The 13,169-nt window shown below is 39.8% G+C and overlaps 3 protein-coding genes across 3 annotated transcripts in view; 2 read left to right on the top strand and 1 right to left on the bottom strand.

Annotated features, from left to right (window-relative positions):
• The window catches only part of snap91b (synaptosome associated protein 91b), a 36,012-nt gene extending 32,723 nt beyond the window's left edge, over positions 1–3,289 (top strand). Inside the window, exons 22-23 of the mRNA XM_060889910.1 lie at positions 1,959–2,056; positions 2,157–3,289. Of these exons, the coding sequence (XP_060745893.1) occupies positions 1,959–2,045 (87 nt within the window). The 3' untranslated portion in view covers positions 2,046–2,056; positions 2,157–3,289. The remainder of the gene's footprint in view (positions 1–1,958; positions 2,057–2,156) is intronic.
• A 265-nt stretch (positions 3,290–3,554) lies between these two features.
• Positions 3,555–6,359, bottom strand: ccdc167 (coiled-coil domain containing 167). The gene is made up of 4 exons (XM_060889907.1): positions 6,173–6,359; positions 5,537–5,631; positions 5,377–5,429; positions 3,555–5,293 (listed from the first exon to the last, which is right to left on the bottom strand). Exons 1-4 carry the CDS (start codon positions 6,221–6,223, stop codon positions 5,190–5,192), a joined length of 303 nt encoding a protein of 100 aa, XP_060745890.1. The 5' UTR covers positions 6,224–6,359; the 3' UTR covers positions 3,555–5,189.
• Positions 6,360–7,858: 1,499 nt separating this feature from the next.
• Positions 7,859–13,065, top strand: atp6v1e1b (ATPase H+ transporting V1 subunit E1b). Its single transcript, XM_060889888.1, has 9 exons — positions 7,859–8,053; positions 9,158–9,223; positions 9,404–9,513; positions 9,611–9,677; positions 9,769–9,858; positions 11,098–11,166; positions 11,269–11,363; positions 11,449–11,536; positions 12,589–13,065. The coding sequence occupies exons 1-9, from the start codon at positions 8,021–8,023 to the stop codon at positions 12,649–12,651; spliced, it is 681 nt and encodes a 226-aa protein (XP_060745871.1). The 5' UTR covers positions 7,859–8,020; the 3' UTR covers positions 12,652–13,065.
• The last annotated feature ends 104 nt before the right edge of the window (positions 13,066–13,169 follow it).

The raw sequence follows: 13,169 nt of genomic DNA, 5'->3' as shown, positions 1-13,169 counted from the left end.
AAGGTGGGTTGTCGATTCTTCTGTGCTGTTTTGTGATTGGAGCTTCTGTTGAACAGTGATGTCGTTGTGAATTCTGCTATCTAGCAGGATATTTCAGCTCAACATTTGGTTGTGTTGATGCTCGTCTGTAAATGGATCTTTTGACAAGGTAACGAATCAAGACGGTAATGATCGCTGGAGTATCCAATACTCAGAGTTGTGCATTGGGAAGCACAGTCTCTGGATTTAAACCTTATTGAGAACTTATAGTTTATTATTAAGGAGCATGAAATATTTGCATGAAGAATGTCTCTACATAAGGGATCTCCAGCCTCAAACATTACAGGTACAGAAACAGTGCTGTTGTTTTTGAAACTAAAAATTATAACTGCTTAATGTATGTGTGTGTTTGAGATAAGATTATAATGTGTCCTTATAGGTTGAGGCTTAAAACATGTGATGTGAGCCATGACAAAAATCAAACACATCTCAGAATTTGCAGATTAGACACTATACAGAGGTTTGTTTACCTCTGAACATCCAGTTCCAGATTTATTCCCCCTGTGTTTGCTGTTATAATGATTTCCACTCTTCTGTACAGGCCACTAGACATTTTGTCCTAGCGTGTCTGTGGGGATTAGTGATCATTCAGCTACAGGAGCATTAGTGAGATCAGACACTGATGTTGGAGTGTGTCTGTGGGGATTAGTGATCATTCAGCTACAGGAGCATTAGTGAGATCAGACACTGATGTTGGAGTGTGTCTGTGGGGATTAGTGATCATTCAGCTACAGGAGCATTAGTGAGATCAGACACTGATGTTGGAGTGTGTCTGTGGGGGTTAGTGATCATTCAGCTACAGGAGCATCAGTGAGATCAGACACTGATGTTGGAGTGTGTCTGTGGGGATTAGTGATCATTCAGCTACAGGAGCATTAGTGAGATCAGACACTGGTGTTGGAGTGCGTCTGTGGGGGTTAGTGATCATTCAGCTACAGGAGCATTAGTGAGATCAGACACTGATGTTGGAGTGTGTCTGTGGGGATTAGTGATCATTCAGCTACAGGAGCATTAGTGAGATCAGACACTGGTGTTGGAGTGCGTCTGTGGGGGTTAGTGATCATTCAGCTACAGGAGCATTAGTGAGATCAGACACTGATGTTGGAGTGTGTCTGTGGGGATTAGTGATCATTCAGTTACAGGAGCATTAGTGAGATCAGACACTGATGTTGGAGCGTGTCTGTGGGGATTAGTGATCATTCAGCTACAAGAGCATTAATGAGATCAGACACTGATGGTGTAAGAGTGAGGAGGTCTGGGGTTCAGTCTGTGTTCCAGTTCATCCCAAAGGTGTTCAGTGGGGTTGAGTCAGAGTCAGGGCTCTGTGCAGGACACTCGAGTTCTTCCACCCCAACATTAACACACCATGTCTTCATGGCGCTCAGGGGCTTTGTGTACAGGGACATCGTCGTGCTGGAGCAGTGTCTAAGTCTCTTAGTTCCAGTGAAACTGTAATCCTAGCAACATTTTGGGAAAGTAGAAAATATGATTTTAATGGTATTTTATCCACATATATTTGGTCATGTAGTCTATTCCTGTTTGTACATAGATCTACATTCATTTACAAATACAACCAGGATCATTTACAGCAAGAATCTCTGAAATTAACACAAATCATTTCCATCCAGTTTGTGTTAATTACCAATGATGTCTGTGTGTGTATGCAGTAGAGTACAAAAATCTTCTTTATAGTCTAAGAAACACCATTCAGAATGTCGAGTGGGTTTTAATCGTAATTCCTCTATGTTGCGTTTCAAACACATATCTGTGCTGAATATTATAAGGGCTATATAAAATAGTGACAGCCTAAATAATTTGTGCTTATTTAATTGAAGGATGAAAATAAGTTGAGCGTATACCACAGCGATACAGACCCAACACTTGTTTCGTACCCTGTAGGTGTATTTTTTTCTTTACAGATGTCCTCTGGAATGACTCAGAGCCCCAGAAAGCCTCCTCCTCCCAAAGATCCCCTTGCCGACCTGAACATCAAGGACTTCCTATAGGTCACCATCAGGTACATCTGTCTGTTTTTCTTCACTTACTCTGTTGTTAATCATTTCTTCATCAGAAATAATACAAATCGACTAAAAGCTGCTTTCTCGCTCTGTGTGCAGAAGCACAGAGAGGCAGCAAGGCAGCGACCCTGAGGAAATGGATGTGTGCATTTCTATTCAGATCAGTATCCTCAGGACCTCCTTCAATCCCTCCTTCTCTCTCTCTCTCTCTCTCTTTCTCTCTCTCTCTCTCTCTCTTCCTCTCTCTTTCTGTCTAATGTTGTATTACAACCTGTGAAAGTGATAATGTATATGTGTGTGTGCGTATTTTAATGTTTCCAGGCTATATTTAAAAAAAAAAAAAAAAAGGTATTGATGGATGCATCCTCCCTTGTACATCCACGTCTGCGGATGTGTATTCCTTTTTTTTTTTCCTGCCTTGTTTTTTTTTTCTCTTGTGAGGAACCCAATCAGCTGTGTAATGTTTTCTGTGGAGAAAAATAATGTGTTTGGTGTGGTACATATCACTGGGCTCACTGGATCCATTGTTGTCATTGAAGTATTAGTTGTCTAGCTTTTAGCCATTCAGCTTCTGGGACCACAGGAATGAACATAGCATTAACGGACGTACTAAGGTTTGTGTAGCATCTCCGTTCTGTTCACTGATGACCTGCTTTTCTTCCTCTTCTCTCAGTGACTCGTGACTCGCAACACTGAACAAGGCCTATTAACAAACAATATGCATTTGGAATATTTTATCCTTAATCTTTATTTTGAGATAAAAGAATCTATTTTAGTTATGGTGAAAGTACTTTATGTATTAAATGAGGTGGTATAAAAGATTTCCGGTTGTACAAATCCATGTATTCCTGCCACCTGGATGCAATCTAGCTCTGTTTAATAGCACCTTGTAGTGAATCGTGGTAGAACACAACATTTCCTTGGATCTAAAACCTTAGCAAGATGGTAAGAGATTTACAAATTACAACTACAAAACCGCAACTCTTGGTTTTATTTATTTACCGGTCTATAATAAGGACTAAACTGGCTTTATGGTGTTTCGATCCATTGCAGTAAGGAAACGTGGAGGAAAAAAAAAAAAACCTGGTTGGTAGAATGTTATATTAACAGTGGATGTGCTGGTTAGTTTTGTTTTTCTTTTTTTGCTGGATCTGAATTTGGATGTAATAACCCCTTCTCTGTCCCAATACTCTTCTGTGCATGTAAGTCCTGTAGAAATGCAATAAAAAGTTACCTGGAAAACATTCAGCGACTAAAGACAGATGGTGTTTGTATCTCGATTCACTAATTTACAGCATTTTGCATCAATCAACGTCACACAACACAACTCCAGACTGCATTTCAGTTTTGAACCCGAGTTCAAGTTTAATGCTGATATTTCACATGTGGGTAATAATCATTTCCCATATCTCAAGAAGTCAGAAGTCACAATACAGCAGTAGAGACAGAATACATTTTATTTAAGCTTGATATAGCATAAATTACTATATGATGAAATGGTGTTAATAATAACTTTAATAATCATTGTGGAACATCAACAAGACAAATTATTATTTCCTGTAATGGTTTATGTTATAGCAATAATAAACGCTCTCTCCCTGTCTTGGAGCTTGTCGTTTCACTCCTGAAGACTTTCCCATGGCGGAAAACTACTTACAGTGAAGACTCCTTGCATAAAAGTCTAGTAAGTCTCCTTAAGGAAAATACCACTTTATCATTAAAATCTGATTATTCTTAGTCTTATATTACATGGCCAGTGGCGGTTCTAGGATTTTTCTGTAACAGGGGCCATTAAGGGGCCACATGTTACATTCAGGGGCCAAGTACAGGGTACATTCAAACACACAAAATAATTTATTCAGTACGGTGCAAATACATTGCGGCAGTCGTTCCTTTTTCAAACGCTCGAGTGCCGCCAATTGTTTGGGGGTGGAATTGCATCTGTGATCGTTTGTAAAAAATTCTCCGGATGCTCTTCTCGATTGATGGAACGCGGGCCAATCAGGGGCCAATCAGATTTCAACAGGGGCCAGGGCCCCTGTGGCCCCGCCTCTAGAACCGCCCCTGTACATGGCACATGAGTTGTTACTATAGAAATTCTAATTTTATCCTTCACATACACAATCATACACTGCTTGTTGTACCGACAAATACAATTTGGATTTCTATAGTAAGTAACTCACAGAGACGATCAAAACTATCAGAGGATTTATTTTAAAAACAAAATAAATTACCTAGAATATAATACATTACCCAAAGTGGCCCTTCATTAAAATATGTATATGATGTATATCCAATATAAATTAAATGTAAAAAAAAACCCACCAACACAAAAACCCCAGCAGCGGAAATATTTATATATATTTACACAGTTTTATCAAAATTCACACATGTAGTAAGATCTAGTGTAGATTTTGGCAAGTATGAGACACGTACACAGGATGTTTGTGTAGATCGTCATATTTGCCCTAACGGAACATACATCACATACTGTACATGACACATGAGTGCAAAAAGTTTCTACACCCTTATTAAAAATGTTAACAGTGATACAAATGATTTCTGAGCGCAATACATACGTGGAACTTTCTTTCACTTCTCCTGGTTCTCATTATGGGTTTTTACAAATATACATATATTTTCTTCCAATTCTATTTTGTCTTTTTTTTTTATTTACTCAAAAAAAATAAATAAATCAGAACCCAGAAGCCAATAATGTAAAATGATGTACATACACCACCTATCTAAAATAGTGTCCGTCTGTTGTGCCAGACTTCACATAAGGTATGCTTTGGTTTCTGACGCCAAAACTTTACAAACATTTTTACACATTTTTCCGTCTTCCAACACATCAAACTCAAGAACTGACTGTTCAAATGCTGCCTTATAAATCCCACCACTGACAGGTCTCACAGTCATGACATAATCGATGTTATACACTTCACCTGTACAGTATATGGTTTTAACATTATGGCTAATAGATTTGGTGTGTAGATTTTTTTTGTGTTCATATTATCCATGATTAAGCCTCCAGCGATCGGACTTGCACTCATGAAGGCGCATCGGTCTACTAGCCTTCTAAAAACAGAAGATGGATGACGGCTCAAGGCGGCGGTGTGGCTACAGGTGTCCTCAATAAACAAAGGCGTAATAGAAAAGCGCAGTGATGGCCAGCAATGCTACAGACAGCATCATATTCCTCCTGTTCTCACCTCGCAAATCTGCGAGCTCCTTCTCTGAAACAACATACATGCCTAATCAACTACACAGCAACAAAACGTTTTTTTTTTGGACCAAAACTTATTTTTCGCTGCATTACCGTACGTCTTTATCCTCTCGTTCATGATCTCCATTTCATCCTCAAGAGCCTGTCTTTGGAAACACATAGGAGTGTTATAGCCTTATGTGGCTTGGTGTAATAGTTACGACAGTGAGTAATAGTTAATTAATTTCTCCATATTCAAAACGTGCCAGCTTACTTTTCTTCCTCTGAGAGCTCCTCACGTCGATGTCTGAATTCCTCCCTCTCCAGGCTACTCTGACACTTCAAGCGCTGCTCCTCAATACGGTCAATCTAGAACAAAAAAAATATTCGATTTAATAAGAAATGCTCAAGAGCGTGCCTGGTCATAGCACTTATATTGGTATTCATTTCAATATAAATATGATGATCTTCTCTCTAACAGCTCAATGGGACACTTAGATACTATAGCATGAGACATATACATTGTAAGCTGTGCAATGGATTGCTATTGTATATAATTTTTAATCAATCTCTGTTGGCTACCTATTGAATCACTTTGGGGTTTTTTTTTCCCAAAGACTAAACAAGACTACAAGTAGTAATGCAATACCGCTTACGTCCACGAGGTGGCAGTGGAAACACCTACAGTGGCATAGAAACCACCACTGATTACATCGAGGTTAAGATATAAAATACGTGCAGAATCGCGTTATTTCACGCTTTAGCTTTGTGCTTCACACATTAACTCATTTCTGTCACAACACACACACACACACACACACACACACACACACACACACACACACACACACACACACACACAGTCAACATGGCCGGTCTGCTATGCGTCATGGTGCTACATGTGACTCACCTCAGTCGCAACACTAATCTTTTCCCTTTTCATTTTCTTAGCCTTTGTCATTCTGAGAGCCTTTAAGTGTAAGAGGTCCTGGTCCTATAATTATAATAATGACGGTAAAAAAAACAACAACAAAGCTCTGCTTAGAGCTGACGTTCACCAAAACTCTTCTTCCTTTGCATGAGTGTTTACTGGGAGTGTAGCGCCATCTAGAGGAGAACCTGAGAAAGGTCCTCTACTACTACTACTACTACTACTACTACTACTACAGCTCCTCTACCACTGCTGCTGTTACTGCTGCTGCTGCTACTGCTTCATCATCATCATCATCATCATCATCTTCTGCTTCTTCTTCTTCTTCTTCTTCTTCTTCTTCTTCTTCTTCTTCTTCTGACACAGTGGCTCTCAGAGCTCCTTTTCATGCTTCTTTCCCTCCATGTGTTGTGTGAGCTGAGTTAGAACCAGATTTTGTTAGTATCTTCTCTTTCTAGTCGACTAGGCAGGCCATCAGAAATTATATACATACATACATACATACATACATACATACATACATACATACATACATACGTACTGTTTACTTTAATAGGAACGCCTGTACACTTACACCTGCATGCAGTTATCTAATGACCAAATCATGTGGCAGAAGCACAATGCATAAATGATCAGGTGCAGGTAAATGTTCATGATAAACATCATAATGAAGAACAAAATGAGATCTGTTGAACTTTAACTGTGGCATGGCTGTTAGTACCGGAGAGGCCTGGATCGTTTAGAAGATTGGATAACTGCATAAACTGAGCAGGTGTACAGGTGTTCTTATTAAAGTGAATGGTGAGTGTATTTTTTTGTATTAGTCAGGTTATAAATTTCAAGGATGTCCTGTCCTAAATAGTACAGCAGTGTAGGTGGATGAAGAAGCAGCTAGGCCTTCTCCTTCAGCTTCATTCAGTGGTGTGTCCATCTGCATGTGGTCCAAATCTATTCATAACAACTATATATTATTTCCTCACAAATTTAGAAACACATAATTTAATCTATAAAATCTCTGTATACTATAACATTATAATTACCCTTCCTTTAAAGACACTGTTACAGTAAAATAATGTACCTGTGCACAAAGCACCTGAGCTCCATGAAGACATGGTGTGTTAATGTTGGAGTGGAAGAACTCGAGTGTCCTGTACAGAGCAGTGACTCATCATCAGTGTCTGATCTCACTAATGCTCCTGTAGCTGAATGATCACTAATCCCCACAGACACACTCCAACATCAGTGTCTGATCTCACTAATGCTCCTGTAGCTGAATGATCACTAATCCACACAGACACACTCCAACATCAGTGTCTGATCTCACTAATGCTCCTGTAGCTGAAGGATCACTAATCCACACAGACACACTCCAACATCAGTGTCTGATCTCACTAATGCTCCTGTAGCTGAATGATCACTAATCCCCACAGACACACTCCAACATCAGAAACTGTGTTACTGTGCATGGTATATATTAGTGTAAAGGTCAGGTGTCCATATACTTTTGGCCATTATTGGTGGTGGTCTATACATGAAATGACCTTTTCTGTACATAAACAGAAGATAATATATCTGGACACAAGAACACCATGTCATCTGGATTGACTGACTAACTTGGTCACGTGCACTTAATCCTGATTGGTCCTCAGAAGAGGAAGTGCGTGTCACGTGAAGCCTGTGATTGTTGACCGAGGATCAGCTGATGCTTTAAGAGACGTTTCTCTCCGGTGTGATTGTATAGATCTGTGTCATTTATAAAAGACCAAGACGTGGTTTTAGTGGAGCTTCGTGGTGCAGCAGACAGACAGCAGACAGCAGACAGCAGACATGGCGCTCAGCGATGCGGACGTCCAGAAGCAGGTGATGATGATGAGATGAATGACGTTTTTACGTCATTAAACCTCCCGTTAATGCACTAATTATGACGTTGAATAAATTGAATGAGCTGTATAGTGGTTTATCTTAAAATTTAATACACCGGGTGTGCAGATATAACCTTCAAAACCGTTATAGGGAAGGACACCGCCATTGTGCCCGCGCGTGCGCGTGTGTGTGTGTGTGAGCGAGCGAGAGAGTGTTAATGTGTGTTTGTGTGCGCGTGAGCGAGCGAGAGAGTGTTAGTGTGTGTTTGTGTGCGCGCACGCGTGTGTGAGTGTGTCTGTGAGCGAGCGAGCGAGAGAGCGAGTGTGCGTGCGTGCGCGTGCGTGCGTGAGCGTGAGAGTGTGTGTGCGCACATCAAGTCCTCTTCAACATACATACATTCATTCATTCATTCATTCATTCATCTTCTACCGCTTATCCGAACTACCTCGGGTCACGGGGAGCCTGTGCCTATCTCAGGCGTCATCGGGCATCAAGGCAGGATACACCCTGGACGGAGTGCCAACCCATCACAGGGCACACACACACACTCTCATTCACTCACGCAATCACACACTACGGACAATTTTCCAGAGATGCCAATCAACCTACCATGCATGTCTTTGGACTGGGGGACGAAACCGGAGTACCCGGAGGAAACCCCCGAGGCACGGGGAGAACATGCAAACTCCACACACACAAGGTGGAGGGGGGAATCGAACCCCCAACCCTGGAGGTGTGAGGCGAACGTGCTAACCACTAAGCCACCGTGCCCCCCCCCTCTTCAACATGTTTATCTAAAAAAAAAAAAATCATAATGAATGAATTCTACACACACACACACACACACTCTCTCTCTCTGTATGTCTATGTTCGAGACTGAAATCCTGGCATATAGTCAGGTCGATATAGTTTCTCAGTCAGATTCAAGCATCAGCACGTGATTGTGTAGCAGTTTAAAACATGTCTGGCTCTCTGCATGCACTGTAGCTCATACTTTGTTGATTATATTCAGTTACTTGGCAATTCATCACACCAGCCAGTTGAGTTGATTGATTTTATCATCACTTAATCTCTCGTTTTTCTCTTTCTCTTTGTCTCTAGATCAAGCACATGATGGCTTTCATTGAGCAGGAGGCCAATGAAAAAGCAGAGGAAATTGATGCCAAGGTAAACATAGCTTGTATTGAAAATGTTTCATATACTTTAAAATGTTTTAATCACTATACTTATTTCTTTATAGTCTGTTTTTAAAAAAATATTCATGATCAAATTGCTAGTCGCTAATTTTAAGCCTAAACAAGTTTAGTTATAAGGCGCATCTTGACTGGAGTAAGTCCTTCTCCGCAGGCAGAAGAAGAGTTTAACATCGAGAAGGGTCGCCTGGTGCAGACTCAGAGGCTGAAGATCATGGAGTACTATGAAAAGAAGGAAAAACAAATTGAGCAGCAGAAGAAAATGTGAGTCATGTCTTGCAGAAAGAAGGCTCTTCAAATCTAGAGTCATTAAGTACTTTCTTCTCAATGTACTGTTTTCACTCTATTTCTTGTTCCACAGTCAAATGTCCAACTTGATGAACCAGGCCAGATTGAAGGTGCTGAAGGCTCGTGATAACATGATCACGGTTGGTTACACGTCCTCGAGTTGGATTCGAAATTGGCTAGTTTGTTTGTGTTTATGTGAATTCTTAAATTTTTTATTTTTTTTAATTATAGGACATGATAAACGATGCACGTAATAGGCTGGCTAATGTAGCCAGAGATCCAGCTCGGTACTCAGCCCTGATGGACGGACTAGTGCTACAGGTAATCATTTGTGCACGGACAATCTCATCCTCGTTTGTGCAATTTCTAAAGGAATATTTAAAAACCGATGCAAACAAACATTTAATACTAAGACTGATGTAAGTGTAGAATACAGATATACTTCTACTGTAACTCTCCTAATGGGATCAAGAAAGTACCAGAATGTCTTTATGATGTGCTTTTTATGTGAATGGAGACAAAAGCTGTGTCCCAACTAGCATACTTATTTAATGTGAATAGTGTGTTGAACAAGAAAAGAACACCTCAAGTACCCGGATGAAGCAAATTATTCAGAGGAAGAAAAAAAAAACAAGAGGGAATGTTGTAAACTTCATGCACTCAACACTCAGCTTTGCTTACATAGGGGAAGATGGCCATGGCTAGGGTAGTGGATTAGGTACTGACGCTTGATGACGGGAAAACAAATTCACAACGGCCAACAGCAATCCAGTAACAAGATGCATTACAAATGTCTTTTAAATTAGAGCACATTGTGTGATTTTATTTTTCAACATTCTACATATCGTCGCTGTCGGGCGGAAACCTCGTATGTCCAAATTTGGTCAATTTCATATTTTTTCACATATCGATGCTATTGGTCAGTCCCCACGTGGGTCTGTTATTTTTACAAGTTATTAACCAATCTAAAGTCTTGAAAATAGCTTGAGCGCAAATCTCATAACTCCATTGGACACTTCAACTGTCCACCTCTTCCTCACTCCGCGGGAGAGCTTCACGGCATATTTCTCCTCAAGAAGAGTCGCAACGAATCAACACGTCTTCTGAGGTAAATGTCTTCAAAACACTGGGCTCAAAGAAAAAAAAATCTTGACCCCCGCTAGTTCTGGTGCTTGTCTGAGGACAGGAATTTAGCGCAAGACAATCCACTGCAACACGGACTAAACCCTGTGCATTGCAGATAAGGTATGGCGTTTTTTTAATTTCCTGAAAAATAACGGTTTTGGAGATACGAGGATTCCGTCTGACAGCGACGATAATCTACTAAAACAAGTGTCATCGCATTACTGTGCATTATCCTTTTGCATTAACTGTGAAAGAGCTTTTATTTCTTGTTCGTACAAAAACCTTAGTGTTCCATTTAAGACACACTACACTTCTAAATCATATATATACAGTATACATTGGAGTACCTTGTGTAAGTCTGTAGTGTGAACTATACCTAAAGGAACAAGGTGGCCTGTTATCTTTGCTAACCGCTAAATATTTGATGCTTCTCAGGGATTTTATCAGCTGCTTGAACCCAAAGTGGTGATCCGTTGCCGAAAGCAAGACCTGGCCATGGTGCAGGTAAGTTTCAACATTTGTGAAGTGTATGAATCTGTCCATGGAGTAATTAAGAATGAATGAATTAACTTGTGATTCGATGCATGTCCTTCTATATAATGTCAGGCTGCTGTGCAGAAAAACATCCCCATCTACAAAGCAGCTGTGAAGTGCAATCTTGAAGTGCGGATCGACCAGGACAACTTCCTCCCTTCAGATATGTGTGTATCCGCCGTTTAGAAGAAGTCATTTCTGTAGTCAGGAACCTGAAGCACTGAACTACTGTTGTTCTTTTTCTCTTTATAGCTCGGGTGGGATTGAGCTCTATAATGCAGATGGCAAGATTAAAGTGTCAAACACTCTGGAGAGCAGGCTGGACCTTCTGGCTCAGCAGGTAGAGTATGGCGGATTAAAAGTCTACCATGGACAGGGTGTTCTGCCACAATATCATGGTATCCAACCAACAATCAGTAGCATTGAGAAGCTTTAAAATCCTAGCAGATTAATGATGAAAGCTTGCATACTGTATATAATGAATAGTCAAACATTTTATGAAGACATTTTGATAGAACTGTAGTCCATGCTATTTAAGTCACGGACTCTTTTAATACTTGGGTAATCATTACAAAAATGGACAAAATTGACACGCCACTCAAATACCCAGAAAATCATGTTGTCAAAACTCCAAAGTTGTCATTAAATCCTTTCCAGAAATTCCATCCCAGTATTTCCTATGATAGTCCTATGATTCCTCAGTAGTCAGGAGACCTTAATGCTTTGAGATATCAGGGCTGAATCTAAGTATAGAAATTCTGTATCGCTTTCCTGCATGAATCCAAAGCTTAAAGGCAAAACCTGAGCAACAGTGTTAACATTTCAGACCTATGCTACTGTCTAGTGCTTTCAAAATTCCCAGCTAAACCTGAAGGTTTTTGTGCCTATATACAACAAACAACAATATTTTTTGTCACTGTTAAGTTGGCTTTATTTCTATAGCCCGTTGAAAAGACAGAAAATGCCAAAGATAGACAGAATAAAATAAAAAACACAGACAAGTAATTAAATGGATTAAATTGATTCTTATGACTCGAATGCCTTGACGAATGAATCAAATCTGTTTTAGGGCATGACTTTTTATAAACAACTGTAATCTGTTCCACCATCATAGAGCAGCAACAGAAGAGTTAGTCATCTTTGTACCTCCTCTGAACATGGAACTCTGAGTTTAGAAGATCATAAGGTTTATGGATGGAAAATAAGGCAAAGAAGATCATAGACCAGAGATGCAGCTTAGTGCAGAACAATGTAGAGATTTTTGTGTATAATTCGATGATTTAATCCACTTAAATTAATTGCATTTTTCTAACTATAGAATCATTGTCACATTCTTCTGATTCTCATGATAATGAATCCTAACCCAGTTTTTTCTTCACCTTTTCTGCGCAGATGATGCCTGAAATCCGAGTTGTCCTGTTTGGCGTGAATCAGAACCGCAAGTTCATGGACTAATCATCTCTGGGTGTGATCCAAGGAGCGTTCGGGTCCAGAATAGATCAAACCCACATTGCTTCTGTCTTTATTTTTATTCAGATGTAAAAGATTAAATTCATGTGTATAAGCAGTATTTAACTTAAGAATTGTATGTACATGTTCGTGGTGCATTTTGTGATTCGTTGTTGCTGTATGATTGATTTTTAGATTCTAAGGATCATATGTTTACATGTGTGTCTGAATGCTTACAGTCGTGACTCCAAAACAAGTCTTAATGCTATCTGGAGATTCTCCAATATTTAAGACATTCCTCTATATTTTAGTTTACGTTCTTGTACAAGTTATGTCGTAAAAACATTTTTGTCAGAACACTGAGATTACATGAATGTGGAAATAACTGAAAGAAATAAAGAATATTCCGTGACCTATTGACCGGTGTTGACTTTAAATGTGTTGTTCAGTGTCTCAGAATGGAGGATGTTCAACTTGAGAATGTGCAACTGTGGAAGTTCTCAGACACTTTCAGGATCTTATGA

This window comes from Tachysurus vachellii, chromosome 16, assembly GCF_030014155.1.
Source record: "Tachysurus vachellii isolate PV-2020 chromosome 16, HZAU_Pvac_v1, whole genome shotgun sequence".
NCBI lineage: Eukaryota > Metazoa > Chordata > Actinopteri > Siluriformes > Bagridae > Tachysurus > Tachysurus vachellii.
Note: the sequence above shows the minus strand (reverse complement) of the source record. Positions and strands in the feature narration are given on the sequence as shown.

What these genes read in the sequence shown, in the direction of transcription:
- atp6v1e1b (XM_060889888.1), top strand. Translation starts at nt 8,021, where the DNA reads ATGGCGCTCAGCGATGCGGACGTCCAGAAGCAG. An exon ending in AACTTCCTCCCTTCAGATAT is followed by an intron (nt 11,364 to 11,448) that starts GTGTGTATCCGC and finishes TTCTCTTTATAG; the next exon opens with CTCGGGTGGGATTGAGCTCT. An exon ending in TGGACCTTCTGGCTCAGCAG is followed by an intron (nt 11,537 to 12,588) that starts GTAGAGTATGGC and finishes TTTTCTGCGCAG; the next exon opens with ATGATGCCTGAAATCCGAGT.
- ccdc167 (XM_060889907.1), bottom strand. Translation starts at nt 6,223, where the DNA reads ATGACAAAGGCTAAGAAAATGAAAAGGGAAAAGATTAGTGTTGCGACT. An exon ending in AGATTAGTGTTGCGACTGAG is followed by an intron (nt 5,632 to 6,172) that starts GTGAGTCACATG and finishes TTTTTGTTCTAG; the next exon opens with ATTGACCGTATTGAGGAGCA. An exon ending in GAGCTCTCAGAGGAAGAAAA is followed by an intron (nt 5,430 to 5,536) that starts GTAAGCTGGCAC and finishes GTGTTTCCAAAG; the next exon opens with ACAGGCTCTTGAGGATGAAA.